General features: G+C 46.9%; 1 protein-coding gene across 1 annotated transcript in view; it reads left to right on the top strand.

Annotated features, from left to right (window-relative positions):
* Positions 1–15,823, top strand: part of LOC144942249 (AP-2 complex subunit alpha-2-like) — a 46,675-nt gene that overhangs the window by 10,045 nt on the left and 20,807 nt on the right. Inside the window, exons 3-12 of the mRNA XM_078868995.1 lie at positions 3,396–3,538; positions 4,599–4,792; positions 5,939–6,068; positions 6,738–6,839; positions 8,165–8,273; positions 8,895–9,045; positions 9,639–9,807; positions 10,886–11,023; positions 13,596–13,778; positions 14,544–14,641. Of these exons, the coding sequence (XP_078725121.1) occupies positions 3,396–3,538; positions 4,599–4,792; positions 5,939–6,068; positions 6,738–6,839; positions 8,165–8,273; positions 8,895–9,045; positions 9,639–9,807; positions 10,886–11,023; positions 13,596–13,778; positions 14,544–14,641 (1,417 nt within the window). The remainder of the gene's footprint in view (positions 1–3,395; positions 3,539–4,598; positions 4,793–5,938; positions 6,069–6,737; positions 6,840–8,164; positions 8,274–8,894; positions 9,046–9,638; positions 9,808–10,885; positions 11,024–13,595; positions 13,779–14,543; positions 14,642–15,823) is intronic.

Genomic DNA, 15,823 nt, shown 5'->3' with positions numbered 1-15,823 from the left:
TTTGTGTTTATTGTTGTTTAAGCCATCAACTCAAAACAGCCTTGTGTTTTAAGTGTGGTCATCTTAACAGGCAGCAAGTCTTCGTTTTCTTCTTCCGTATGGCTGCTGACGTAGATGCAGAGCAACAACTACTACATTTTAACATTTTGAAGTGGCCAACCCAGATAACCGCATCAGGAGCAGCGGAATGTTATCGCAGTGATGTCCCCTTCCTATTTGTGGATCGGGCATTTTGTCGTTATATACGTTGTACGGTCTGTTCTGGATGACCACAGTCATACACTACTGGAGAGTTTTTAACTTTCCATTTGTGCATCAGGCATCTGCATCTGCCATGGTTTGTGCATTGGATGCAATTTAGGCTGGACCTTGAGCTTCGTGGAAGACCAAACCCAGTGATATTCTGCTCTGGGTCTTTCACAAGGTGTTTGTTTGCGAGCTCATTTGATCTCAATTCAGCTCTCCAAGCTTCATCGGGGTTGAATTCACATTTTTGAAGGTTAAGCGCATGTGTCCAAAAGGGCCTTACGTGACTTCAAGCGGTGACGAGGGACGTTATTGAGGCGCTGATGAATGGGACGGGCAGCAGTGAAACGGAGACGGCTGTAGACCAGTTTCATCATCATTAGGCCTCATCAGTGGAGTCGGCATTGTTGACTGCTGCCCTATGGCCTGCGAGTGTATATATGCAGAGGGATTATCTTTACACTTTGGGGACCCCTACCCCCCCCTCCCCTCCCTCAGCACAAATCCAAAGCTTTCTATAAATAAATATAAAACCCCATCACAACAGGAACGTGCGTGCGGACTGGAAACAAATTTAAATAACAACACATGGTTGCTGACAAAACAGCAGGAAGGCACTACCATCATGCCTTGCATGCATGTCACGTGACCACCACATTGCATGTACAATGCTGTCAGCCTTGTCTCTAAACCACCAGACTTTGATATATCGCTCGTAACGTTATTACATGCTTTTTTCTCATTTAATGAAGCTTCATGCACACGTCTGGCAGCCTGGAACACAAAGCTTTTAACTATGTTAGTTCAAAACGATATCTAAATTAAGCACTTTTTTCTGGAGACAAGTTAATAGCAAGAGAAAATGCATGCAGACCAGAAACAAATGATAATTGTTTTAACAACGAAGTGTCTTTAAACAGCAAAACATTTTGTAATCCCAGTATATTTTGCTTATCCAAGCTGACACCACAACATTTTTGTTGTATTCTGCACTCAGCCTTGTGACAGCCATCAGCTCACAATAGATGAGGTGGTGGCAATTGTGTTTTTCTTTATTATGTCTCTTCAGTACCTTATAGCCATAATTGCCTCCTGTTGTTATTTGTGCCCAGGGGGGGTGGTGTATATATTAACCAGTCCTCCACTGCAGACATATTCGGCATGGCCTAAGGGGCGAGAACCTACATCAATTCGTAATTTGTTCTCAGCCTGTCAACATTTTTGGCTGCAACTTGGAAGTGTGCCTCTTGAGCGGACAGAAAAGTTCGTAAAAAAAACACACATTGTGCTTTGCCCCCATTTTTTTAAGCTTTTACAAAGCTGGAAAAACAACAAGAAAGTATCATCTCGTGCACCAGTGGCAGGAAAGCATGCAGGGATTCATGTCAATTTTGTTGGTGACATCTGTTATGCTTGATACAAAACCATATTAACAATGTATTATAGCTGCCTTTGAAATATCTTTCCTGTCCTACATATCTGTTACACTCTTCGCACACTCCCTTCATAATGCCATGTGAGTACTCGGAAGCAACCTTTCGGCACGGCAGTTCACCATCCACGTCAGTTAGTTGCGAGTTTGACTCCATGCTTTCGGCGTGGCTTTTTACCGTCGGGTTAGCAGTGAGTTTCACTCGGAAGGTTCAGTTTTGGTTCAATATACCTAGGCTCGTTCAAATTCTGAGCGATTGAAATCGGATCATGTGCCGCAGCTGGATGGATCGTTGCGTAGTGGGACCGTAAAGGATACACGACAGCCGCTTTGGGTGAGTCCTTCTCCAGCAGTGGGTCGATGGTGGCTAGTGAAGATGATGAGTGTACCATCTGCCTGCGTGCTGCAGCTATAAGGATTGAAATACTAACGGTAACGAAATTGGAACTAAAGCTGAAAAGTTTACGTGCAAAAGCATTGAGAAATGAGCGGTCAGAATTGCACTTCTACTTCAGCAACGTCATTGTCAAGAGGCGCACATGGGCTTGTAAAAGAGTTAAAGGTCACGGGCCACCTGATGTTTAGGTGTGCCGCTCACGGACGTCGTGAGGTGCTGCGTTCACCAAGTGGGAGTCCTGTTATTCTGGTTGTTAGCGCGGCGGCCTCTTGGCGTTTGTTTATGGATTCCAGTGTGCGGAGGGGAAAACTAAACGTGTAATACTGACTGCATATCTTTACGTCAGTATTCTGCAACCTAATTAAAACAACACCGTACCGTTTTTGGGGCTGCATCTTAAAGTTTAAGCGACGTGTTTTTTAGGTTGTTAGTGTTCGAGACTGACAAAACAAGTTGGGGGGTTTTAAATTATACTTGAAGATTTGATGGGTTAAACAACAGTCCAGAGCTGTTTTCATACCAACCTTGTGTGTGTGTGTATATATACACGCAAAACACATCTTGAGCAGGTGACCAAGGAGAGAAGAGAGCTCTGATTTTGGCGGCAAGGGATGCGGGTTTGGACGCTTAATGCTTTTCCTGCAAAATCAGCAAGTTACTTGGGCTTGCGTCACAACCAGCAGCGATGTCAGCATCACTCTTCCTGCGTAATTGGGAAGTGGTGTTTTTATTGTTTTAGCCGCTCTGTGTTTTGCACGACCACGTACCAAGAAAATATGTTGCGCAATGCCCTTCAAGCTCGCTTAAAAAAAAAAGTGGCCGGGTGACTCGGAAGATAGAGCGCTGAGCTGGCACCTCGTAATATCCGGGGTTTCATTCCAGGAAACTGTCTGTAATGTTGTTTATTGTGCCCCTGATAACCAATGTCTTCACACACAAAAACCTAATAAAATGCGGTTTAGCATTGAATTCATCTAAATTCCAGCTTTTGTTAATAACAAAACAAATGCTGGGTTGGATAGTGCTGCCCCCTCGTAGGTAAGAGATCACGTATAGAGCAGTCGGAAGCAGTTCTGTGATACCTCCTTCCGTGGACCGTTATCTAACGCGGGGTGAGACTCTCATCCGCGAGAGTTCCCATTTGTGTTCTTTGCCTTCACGGTGCCGTTTGTTGCTGGCCGCTTGACAATATGTTGCCTTTGGGCCTGTGCTTGGCAACTCTTTTTCAACAAATATATATATGTACACTTGACCACATAGGAAAACTGCATCCTATGTTTTTTCATGCGTGTCCATTCCTCTATGTCCGTGTGCTTGTAGGTGACAAGGCGTTGGATGGATACAGCAAGAAGAAGTATGTGTGCAAGCTGCTGTTTATTTTTCTTCTGGGCCATGACATTGACTTCGGGCACATGGAGGCTGTCAATCTGCTCAGCTCCAACAAATACACTGAAAAACAGATTGTAAGTGGCATGTACGCACACGGTAACGGCACTGCCCCAATGTCGATGGCCTCGCCATCGTGAGCGGGATTCGAGCTCCAGCTTAATCATGCCCGACGGTGGCTAGGAACGTTTGTCCCCTGCCACTGTTTTTGGTCTTGAGCGGAAATCGAGCGCAGGTCGCCGGGTTCATAGAGCGATGCGCTTCGCACTACACCCATGCTTAACACACATACACGTGGATGGGTGGGACTTCATGCCTCTGCTCAACAGCAGGTGTCAGGAGCATCATCGTCATAAAGATCATCGGCAGATACAGCGGCACCATTAGAATCATCGTGCTGACGCTGTGGTCACACGAAGCTGTTGGACGCGCAAGCAGCCGTAACTGCCCAATGTCCGTCATTTAAAAATGTCTTTCAACGTGACTTTTCACAGATTATTGCAATACTTTGAACATATTTTCACAGCCCTACAGTAATATGTACACGCGTTAATGCGTGCACGCGCACGCGCGGTTTCTTAGACATGCATACCAGGATGTACACATGTACTGTAAGTTCTCGCTTAACGCGTGTTCACGCACCGCGTTTTCTTGGCGATGCAGTTCTTTTAATGCGGTAACACTTTTCGCACAACGGAGAACGCGTGCCATTATAATGTGGAATTTTGCCCGTTATAACACTGTTTCTGAGCGGTCGATGACGAAGTATTTTCTTTAGCTGCGCGGCTAAACGAAATGATACAGTACGTGGAATGATACAGTACATGGCGGCGTACCCTCAACTCTGTTCTATCCCGCCATGGAATGAGTACATGCTGATTTTATCGTGCAAACTTGGTTCATATTTGCATTGCTTTATTATTTATTCATGCCCTGTAATGTGTAAACATGCAGTAATTTTTCACTTTGCACGATTTTGCTTGACTTGGCACTTTTCAGGAACGCATCTGTTGCGTCAAGCGGGGGAGTCGCCGCGTAGGCGTGCGTGCTGCAACGTGCGCTCGTGTGCGCGCGTGCAAACCCTTTTGTTCGTGCTCGCGTGAGGATTTCGCATCTCTTCCTCATTTTCCTGGACAGGGCTACCTGTTCATCTCGGTGCTTGTCAACTCCAACAGCGAGCTGATCAGGCTCATCAGCAATGCCATCCGCAACGACCTGTCGAGCCGCAACCCCATCTTCATCAACCTTGCCCTGCACTGCATCGCCAATGTGGGCAGTCGGGAGATGGCCGAGGCGCTGGCGTCTGAGGTCCCGAAGCTCCTCATCGCTTCGTACGTCCCGCCCTGTTTTTTTCACGCTTGCATGTGTGCGTGGCGTTTTTTCAATCGATCGATCTTTATATTATTACGTGCCAATATCGCCCGCAATTTAAAGTAGGCGTCGGGGCACATTGCACAGCGGAATGGTACAGGTGGGGGGGTATATGAAACTTGTCACGACCTCAGCGGCTAACACAGACTGAGCAAAGTAGATTGCAAGCATGCGCAACGAATAACGTTAAGAAAAAAAGTTTATGAACTAAAAAGTAAAGAAGCAGTTTTTTTCTCCCTTAAATGTTTAGTTTTAATGGGAAGGCAAGTCTTAAGAAGAGTTAGTTTCTATAATCTATTATTGTTATTATTATGCTTGCATACCTAGGAAAGACTCGCTGAGTCTCAAGACTTTATTTTCAGGAGGGTCCCACCAAGTAGTCGTAGTAGGGAGGCGATGTTGTTGCCCCTGCTGCTGTATTCATCCCAATTGACTAATTTACCGGTACATTTGCAGCATTGGGATGTCTCGAGAGTGGCCGCATATTACAAAACTATTTAAGCTGTTTTTGTTTTACCAGGTAAGGCCCACTAAGCTACATGGCTCCTTTTCAGAAACGACCTGGCCACTAATGATAGCCCAACGTAGTAGCTTATCACGTGGAAATTTATAGCAGCAACCAAATACCCTGAACGTGTGATGTCGATTCTAAATGTAGAGGGAAAAACCGCAGGACCCGGAGAAAAATCCACGCGACCATGGGGAAAGGACATGTAAATTACAAATATATAGGTGTCGGGATCAAACATACAACCTCCTGTCTACCAGGCGAGGTAGTGAACATCTCTCCACCGTGTGGGGCCCTTGAGCTTGTAACCCACTGAATCCTGGAGGAGTGATGGTTCAGTGGTTATCTCAGTGTGCAATCCCACTGTCCCAGGATTGTTATCCTATTATTTTCTTGCGCACGATGGCACCAATAAGTTCAGCAGCTGAATGCCAACATCGGGGTCTGCTAGCCACGAGGAGAGGGCTTCAGGAGAGAGTTCGTTTATCGTTTTGCAATACCTCCGTTTGCAGCGGTTGACTCTGTGGTTTTAAAGTTGATGGCACCGCAACGTGCACGCGTGTGTTTATTTGTTTGCGCGTACGGCGGTGTGAAACAGAGACACAATGGACAGCGTGAAGCAGAGCGCCGCACTGTGCTTGCTGCGGCTTTACCGCACCTCGCCGGACGTGATCCCCGTGGGAGACTGGACATCGCGGGTTATCCACCTGTTAAACGACCAGCACATGGTACTAAACCCCGGCTCGCCCTCCTTCTCACGCTGATGCACACCACGTTTGAAAAATGTAATTATTTGTGTGGATGCTGCCTGCCATATTGATCCTGATAATGTTTGTGGTTTGGTGACTGATAAATGGGGTATGCTTGGGGGGGGGGGGGCACGGCGGCGAGATGTTAACTACCTTGCCTGGTGTACAGGAGGTTGTGCGTTCGATCCCGACCATGGCAATGCCTATATATTTGGAGCTTGCAAGTTCTCCCCGTGGTTGCGTGGATTTTTCTCCGGGTCCCCCAGTTTTTCCCTCCACATTTAGAAACATGCCTTTTGGAATATTTATCCTCAATACATTTCCACGTGATAAGCCACTTCGTTGGGCTTTCATTTGTGGCCACGTCGCTTATGAAAAAGAGCTACATAGCTCAGAGGGCCTTACTTGGTAAAATGAACGCTTGTTTCTAAATGTGGAGGAAAGAGCCGGAGGACCCGGAGAAAAACCCACACGACCACAGGGAGACAGAACACGCAAACTCCAAAAATACAGCCATCATCAGGGTCGAGATCGAACCCACGACCTCCTGTATCCCAGGCGAGGTAGTTGAGTGGGCTTGACAGCATGCGTCAACTGTTGCTATTTGTTCAGTGCGCAACACTTTTTTAATATGTCGCTTCTCTTCAGGGGGTGGTGACCGCAGCCACGAGTCTCATAACAGCGCTGGCCCAGAAGAACCCGGAGGAGTACAAGGGCAGCGTCTCGCTCGCCGTGTCGCGGCTCAGCAGGGTGCGTGTGCACACACTTGCCCCCCTCTCCCCCTCGGCCGTTGTCCTCGCTCAAAAACACGGGCGCGGAAACGACGTGTGGCTGACCATGTGCGATTCGTGCAAAACCCCACCCATCTCTTTTGATTTAAAGCTTTCGTGACTGCAGGGTTTCATATTCTTGGTTCTTTCGGTAAAGTCACGTAGAAGGAAAATAATAAAATAATATCAATAGTAAACAATAAAAATTCTCACAACGTTTCAGGTAAAACCGCCACTTTTTTCCAATTTTCTTGCTGTGGATTTCTCACCTGATGATGATTGCTTGTGTTGCAGTCGAAACGTCGTGAGAATTTGTATTGTTTTATATTAATATTATTTTATTATTTCCCTTCTACGTGACTTTACCGACAGAACCAAGAATATGAAACCCCACCCATGTCGTTACGATCTTGACTTGGTGCCCTCCGAAACCTTGCCCGGGCCTAAATGTTAGTACAACGGTGTGGTTGGTTGCAAGCGAGCGTTGTTATTGACGGGACAAAAGTGGCGAACGTGTGTCGTGCTGGCACACAGCATTGCCGCTACAATCAATAAATGCCATGTGGGTGCACCGTGGCGTAGCGATCGATGTACTTTCCTACAACGCTAATGGCAATTGGTATTTGAAATTACTATAGTCTTTCCTACGTCGGCTCCACTTTAAACTCTAAATTTCTTGGTGCGGTGTCATTGTTAATAAATAATTCACAGCCCTTTGCCAGTCCGCTGATGGATGAAGGCTTCTCTGTGCTATGTTAGTTGTGGGGCTTGTTTTAGCATACTTCACCACTCATTGCGGGTTGATGAAGACTGGCTAGAGGTGGGGGGGGGGGCAGTGGGAGCGTCGTCCCCCCCCCTCCCCACCGGTGAGGGGGGAGCAGTGGGTGGTAATGAGGACCGGTTCCTATACCGCTCAGCACTCGTATTAGCAGTGGGCAGGAATCTAACTCGGGTCGCCAGGTTCAGAGCACAAGTGTGATAGCCTCTCAGCCTCCGTGTCGTTATTAGCACTGGGGAAAGCAGTGTTACAGGGGGAGTTGATGTGTTTGGTATTTGTTGTCGAGTGCTTGTTACTGTGGTTGGCTGAGTAAAGTTGGTTGTATTTATCTGTTTTGCAATACTGTCGTCAGCGTGTACACCACACTACGATCTTGCAAATCATGCGATCAGTTGCTGGTCACGCATCCCCAATTGCCAATTGATAGATGAACCTGGCATGTATCCTGCTGTAATTTAAAATAAATAATACAGTCTGTCCAGAAAAGTGACGGCTTCTGTGTGTGTGTGGCATTGTGGGTGGAGCAGATCGTGACATCCTCTTACACAGATCTGCAGGACTACACGTACTATTTTGTGCCAGCGCCGTGGCTCTCTGTGAAGCTTCTGCGCCTGCTGCAGTGCTACCCACCACCCGGTGAGTCGGTCACTTTGGATCGCTACGCCGCGATGTTGCCCACGGGTGACGCGGCGCTCCCATAACACGCATAACACCAGGGTTATCCCCGGAGAATCGTAATTCGTGAGTTCATTTTTTTTTTGCGCTTGTGAAGAGCATTTACATTCGACAAATTAATTTGCTTGGCAATGTGTGGGGTGGTGGAGGGCATTAATGGTACAAAGTTGGCCACATCGTTACGTGGCTTATCACAAAAAAAATATTTATGAATGGCAGGGAGCCGTCTGCCAGTGCATCATGGTTCTCCAAATCACACATTGTCACGGTGAATATTATGTCGCAATAAGCATGTCATGCATGATGCTTTCAGTACATTACGTTTGCCTGACATGGTAATTCATGTAGTGCGGGCTGGTACGTCCCAGTTCCCCACGGTAGGACACAGCGAGACATCTCTCCTTATTCTTTACAGTGGCATTCTGCCTCACGGTATTTAACCGATGCTTTCGTAGTTCATCATTAACACTTTTGTTGTGCGCTCCTATTCACGTGTACTTTTCTGTGCACGCACACACGCACACCCACACACCCACGTGTGCGCCTGCATTCTCCCCCGTGTGCCCGCCTACTGCGTGACAGAGGACCCGGCAGTGCGCGGGCGTCTGAGCGAGTGCCTGGAGAACATCCTAAACAAGGCGCAGGAGCCGCCGAAGTCGAAGAAAGTGCAGCACTCCAATGCCAAGAACGCCGTGCTCTTTGAGGCCATCAACCTCATCATTCATCACGACAGGTGTGGGGGGGGCCCCCTTCCTCCTCCCCCCCTCTTGTTAACGTGGCCAATCGGGTGGGGCCCAGGTTTTGCTCAATTTTATGATGGAAGCGTCTTGATTGATTCGCTCCACACCCACGGGTTTCCGTGGCAAAAATGGCGTTCTATTTACGCTTCGTTGAGCTGACATTTGTGATGGCGAGGTCACTTCTGAAAAATAACTAATAGCTCAATGGGCTTTACCTGGTAAAATTATAGTAGTTTTATTTAGTATTTGTGATTTTCTTACCTTTCCTTTTTATTTTGGACTTCAGTTTTTTTGTTTTGTTTGTCATTGTAACATTCTGACCCACCTGACTGGACATCTGTGAAAAAGAGCTTCATAGCTCATCGGATTTCTCCAGGATAAATAAATATTCTGATTCTATTTTAACAGGTTGTTGCATTATTGCACAACATATCACATCTGCATTATTTTACGATGAGGGTGTTGGGATGATGATGACGACGACGACGACGATGATGACAGTGATGCGGCTACTGATGAGGATGATTACGGTACAGTGATCACCGGTGTAATTGGTGGCATCTCTCTCTGTTCCCCTCCGCTCCAGCGAACCAAATTTGCTGGTGCGCGCCTGCAACCAACTGGGCCAGTTCCTCCAGCACCGTGAGACGAACCTGCGCTACTTGGCCCTGGAGAGCATGTGCCTGCTGGCATCGTCGGAGTTCTCGCACGAGGCGGTCAAGAAGCACCAGGAAACCGTCATCAATGCCCTCAAGGTACGTGCTTGCTCCTCCGTCATCGTGCTGCCGTTACAAATCATCTGTGCCTTGGCCAATAAGGGCGCTGCGGTGGTGAATGTTAATTACTTCGCCCGGTATACAAGAGGTTGTGGGTTCGATCCAGACCCTGACACCTGAGGTATATTGGAGTTTGCGTGTGTCTTTCCCCGTGGGCACGTCCGCGTCCTCCGTTTTTCCCCTCCAGATGTATAATTGACATGCGTTTCGAGCAGTGGTTTTTAACCTGGGGTGCACGCCACCCCCTTGGGGTGTGAGATGTCCTTTTTATGAACCAACGGGTGGTGCAGGCTGTCGTCAAGGTTATAAGCAGCACTGGTGTAGAGTATTTGACTGCTATAAATATCCATGTGATGAGAAACTTCATTGGGCTATCATTTGTGGCCAGGTCGCTTCTGAAAAGAGCTGTATAGCTCAGTGGGTCTTGCCTGGTAAAATAAAAAAAATTGTTTTAAAAATAATTAATAACTAATGTTAGTGACTGCTGCGGGCTGGTGCCAGCAAAACAACTCACCGGCTAACTGGCTGAACGTGTTTCCCCGTGTAACAAATAATCCAATGAGTTGCATGGCGGAAGAATTTCGGCAGACTTATAATAGCGAGTCTGATGAGGAGGGAATAACGTATACAGAAGACTGACCACACGGTTAATTAAAAATTGCTCGAAATTTGACATTTGTGCTCCTCATGAATGTAATTGCTTCGCTAAAATATTTTAAACATTTTTGAGAATATAAAAAAAGCCTCGCCAATGCAAATTCTCTTGTACACCGGTCCATACTTGTCTTGAAATCAATGCCGACACACAGGGTCAGTGCTACACCTGTAAAAAACAGACCCCCCCCCTCCCCACCACTGATTGTCTGCTCAGTTTAAGTTAAATTAACCGAAACGATAGATCGGTTTGCTGCTTAATTCCCTTAAATTAAAAGAAAAAACTGCTGACTTTGTTGTTCCGCATTAAGTAAAAAATATTGTAACATTCTCTCGCTTCTCTGACATATCAAAATCAAATCTCCGCAATGCCCCTTTGCTGCCCTGCGTGGTGATGGAGCAGACCGAGAGGGATGTGAGCGTCCGCCAGCGAGCCGTGGACCTGCTCTACGCCATGTGCGACCGTAGCAATGCACAGGAGATCACCTCCGAAATGCTCAACTACCTGGAGACAGCCGACTACTCGATCCGGGAGGAGATGGTGTGTAAAAACTCATTTGTGTCCGTGTACTTATCTGCTCCGTCGCTCACTGTCATATGTGGCCAGGTCGCTTCTGAAAAATTTGTTAATACCTCGGTGAGCTTTACCTGTTAGGATGGGGCTGGTTTAGTTGTATTGGTATGTGTGTGTGTTGGGGTGATTTTGTTTACCTTTCTTGTACTTTGCACAACTATCGTTCTTACCCGTCCCTACTGGACATCTGTGAAAAAGAGCATTATAGCTCATCGGATTCCTTGACTATAAATACAGATTCTGATTTATATATTTTGGCGGCGACAGGGCCCAGGGTTGGCGCGTCAGCTGCTCGTTGCAAATGACCGCGGTTCAAATCCAGCAGGCTGTCCTGGTTAATAGACTCGTATAGCCTTACTAGACTGTTGGGGTAAGTGCTGTCGGCGAGTAGCACCTATGAAAGCCGGGACGGCACACTTAAGGGGGTGGGTGGCCAGCACCACGCCCGGCCGCGTTTTGTCTCCCGAGTGCCGATGTTTACACATCGCACCAGGTGCTCATTTGAAGCCGAGTCGACCTAGGGGAGACCCATTAATTATTGGTTCGGATATTCGTCACCATTGTTGGCCGTGAGCAGGAATCTAACTCGGGTCTCCGGGTTTGTAACGCAGCGCGTTGACCGCCACGCTACCGGTGACGGGGCCCAGTGTTGGCACGTTAGCTGCTCATTGCAGAGGTCCGCGGTTCAAATCCAGCAGGCTGCCCTGGTTAATAGTACCGCATGTGTTTTGACCGTAACGTAGGCGTAGTTTGGTTCACAGTGGATGTTCCATATCCCGTGAATAGTCCATTCTTGTGCTGGCACCTTGGTCTACATTTTTCCGAATTGTAACATTTTTCTCCCAAATTACTTAAATCGTCATCGATACTGCAAAACTTAACAGGACCCTCGTGAAAGACAGTTGAGATTCAGTGGGGCTTTTCCGGGTTAACAAGTGTGTAACAATATTTAATTCAGCAGTGTAATTTGTGTTTAAGCCAATGTGCTCAAGGCTTTATGCACGCTACTCATTATTCTCCGATGTACCATAACAAAGTGTTTTAAAGGAACTAAAATGTATTAACTTTTTCAGTGTGTAAATACATTATTGGGTAATGTAGTATTTCTGTAACAGTTATAATCCAATCACCATCAATGAGATTTGGCCATTAACCAAAGAAATCCAATCATCTGTAAATTGGATTTGGATCTCATCAGATTGAATTGTGATTGGGTCTGGTTATACCTAACCCATGCACCTCCTTCCTGTAAGTGACCGTTACCATTTTATGCACTTTTTTACACGGTGCCACCAGAACTTGGACAGCATTTTCCCTCTCCTCATTTTGTAAGAAATGAGAGCCTGTATCCCGTGCATTAACACCAGCATTCTAACACACGTCGCCCAACGTGAAGGGGTGCTTGCCCACACCTCAAGTTTTGTGCACACGGTGGCTAGGAGATGTTAACTACCTCGCCTGGTATACAGGAGGCTGTGGGTTCGATTCCGACCCTGACGCTGCTGTATATTTGGAGTTTGCATGTTCTTCTCGTGGTCGTATGGATTTTTCTCCAGGTCCTCCGGTTTTTCCCTCCAAATTTAGAAACGTGCGTTCAGAGTATTTGGCTGCGATAAATTTCCACGCGATAAGCCACTTCGTTGGGCTATCATTTGTGATAGCCAGGTCGCTTCTGAAAGAGCCACGTAGCTCAGTGGGCCTTACCTGGTAAAATAAAAAATAGTTTCGTTCATAGTTTTTTCGTAATAGATGCTGGTCGGCATATACCTATTCCAGCAGTCCCGTGTAAACTATTCGCTTTGTTTTAAGTGGTATCATCAAGGTTTTCATTAGGGCCAAGTGGGTGTAAATTAAAACTCGCCCGGTCTGACGTGTTACCCTTGGCCAGACAATGCTCGTTTGTCATTGCCTGCTTCCAGTTCAGTTGATAAATGAATGCCGCGAATATCTTTGAGGATTGTGTTAATCGATGTGCTGGCGCATCGTGCTTGCACATCGATTAACTTTAACCAAGCCCAGTACAAGCCCGAGTCGTACTCTACCGCGGCTGCAAGCTTGCAGGGTACAGGGCGGGCGGCGTGTATTGTCGATGGTTGTAATTGAGATAATATTCGCACTAACGATGAGGACTGTCGTGTTAATTGTAATCATTGTAGCAGTGGCTGTTGTATTGGTCACCAGTGTGGGTGATGATGGTGGTTGTGCTGGTGTTTAGGATGAGTTGAACAATCTGTGATGTAAAAAAAAAATCTACGCATTTATCAGTGTTAATTTTTCTTGTTTCTGCACCACTGCCAATGCAGCAGCGTCGCCAAATAATTTTCCTGATGATTGTCGTAGTGGTATCGATAATATTGGCAATACGTTTGAGGGCTTAAATGCCAATTTAGAGGTCTGCTGCCTACGACAAGAGGGCTTCGTGGAGAGAGTTTGTGTGGCTTTGCTATTCCTGATGCTTCATTCACGATGGTGACGACAACAAAGCTGTTGCCAACGATGGGTGGCGGCTGTCGTGTGACCCCCGCCTCCCCGCGTGCAGGTGCTGAAGGTGGCGATCTTGGCGGAGCGGTACGCGGTGGATTACACGTGGTACGTGGACACCATACTCAACCTCATCCGCATCGCAGGCGACTACGTGAGCGAAGAAGTGTGGTACCGCGTCATCCAGATCGTCACGAACCGCGACGACGTGCAGGGCTACGCTGCCAAGACCGTCTTTGAGGTACGCGCTCGTTTCTCAGGAAGTCAGGATAACCGCGTCATCTGACTGGCGCTTTTCTTTTTAAATAGGTGTCATGACCTTGCCGAAATGACCAGCGAGATTTGCACGAGATATTAACAGCCACTACAAATTATTGTTTTTTGTGTGTGTTTAGTTTGTTTTGTTTCCCCCGCACCTCCCATTAGCATGGTTGGCTACGTACGGTGCGAAAGAAGCTCTACTTGCATACATATTATTTTGTAATTTTATTATAATTCATCTGGGCCAATGAGTAACATAACATGAGATATCGGGTTTTCATTGTGGTCCAAATAATGAATTTCCTTCAGAATGAGTTGTTGATTGGAAAATAAATTGCTATATTTATGTCGAAGCTCTGCTTGTCTACAAAGATATAGAAGAACCGATCTCAGATAAGAGGACGAAGGAATAAAGTCTGTTGTGCCGTGGGCTTACTAAATCATTCATGGCCCGGGTAACCTTTAAGGCACCGTGTCCAGAAGTCATGCTGGGCATTGTCACTGGTGCCCAGGGCTCTAGTCAACTGAAATATATCGAATTATGCTTGTTTTTGTTATCAGTCTGTTATACAAATAATTATTGGCAAGCCTTTTTATCGTTCGTGAGATGAATGCAATTATAGTCCAGTTTAGGGCTTTATAGTCTACGTGCTGTTTTTTAAAGCATTACATTGGGCTAATTTTAAGTGTGCAGCTCTGAGCAAGTGGTGCGTGTGTTGTGCACTCTGTGTGTGTGTGTGTACAGGCACTGCAGGCCCCAGCATGCCATGAAAACATGGTCAAGGTGGGCGGTTACATCTTGGGAGAATTCGGAAATCTCATCGCTGGAGACCCTCGCTCCAGGTGTGTGTCCTTGTGTACGCCTTTTTTTCTGGATTAGGTCTACGTGGGCTGCTCTCGTCAGGGAGCATAAACCATCGCGTGAACACCGGTCTCCCTGGCAGCGGATTGTAGCGAGCCATCGTACAAAGACGGTCAACGCATCGCGCGGTTTTAGATGCGCTTCTGCGGCCATCTGGAACGCTCTTCCTTCTGTTATTAGGAAGCCACTGGAGCTATGCACTTTTAAATCTAGACTTAAAACTAATTTCTTTAAAACTGCTTAATGTGTTTAGTTTTTGTCCTTCCTCTGCACCTCGGATTCGCGCAGTTGACTACGTACGGTGCGAAATAAGTTCTACATACATGATCTTACAATCGCAGCTTAAAGGAGTTTATAAGCGATATTGTCTAAACCAAAACGTACCACGGAAAGGGCTTGTGAGCAACTCGCCTCTTTTCGATTTTTTTCAAAGAGGTCAAGAAAATCGGGAATGGAATTCTAACATCTGACTCTGTTCCTTGTATCGCGTGTCTGTCTCCCGCCGCCACCCACCCTTGACAATGTGTCACAGCCTGTCACCATGAACAACATCACGTACTCGTCTGTCCTCGCTCCTTTACCCCACCATACCCATCACTCACTGCCTTACCCGCCCTGGCCCCCTAAACATGACCAGCTTCATCAGTGCCTCTGTCGAACTGGTAACATCCCCACAACTCTCAAGGCTGCTGCTATTACTCCATTCTACCAATTCATATTTTGGTCTCAATTTATTTTCTCTGATCCCTCCAAAAAAATGTCCCCGCCCCCCCCCCCCCCCTTTGTGGTCTGGATGACCTAGTACAATGTGGTTTCCGCCAAAGCCATTCTTTTAAAAATGCTCTCCAACATGCGGTAAATGACTTTATTCATCCTTCAGCGCTGCTTCTCCTAGGCCTCTGCTGCGTTTGACGCTGTAGGCCACTCCATCCACTCGCTCCTCTCTTTGTGCACTTCCGTAACATTTAGAGGACTCCGTCACACTTCCCTTCTGGTTTCCCATTTACCTTCCAAAACCGCTGCTATGTTTCCATGCAGGGGCCGTCTTCCTGTCAGACACACCTGTGTGTGCAGCGGTGTCTCACACAGCGCCATCCTCGGCTCCTTGCTCTTCTCAATATACTCGCTCTCCTGCTTGGCAATATGATACGTGAGCCATCACT

This window comes from Lampetra fluviatilis, chromosome 27 (genome assembly GCF_964198595.1).
Source record: "Lampetra fluviatilis chromosome 27, kcLamFluv1.1, whole genome shotgun sequence".
Classification (NCBI taxonomy): Eukaryota; Metazoa; Chordata; class Hyperoartia; order Petromyzontiformes; family Petromyzontidae; genus Lampetra; species Lampetra fluviatilis.
Note: the sequence above shows the minus strand (reverse complement) of the source record. Positions and strands in the feature narration are given on the sequence as shown.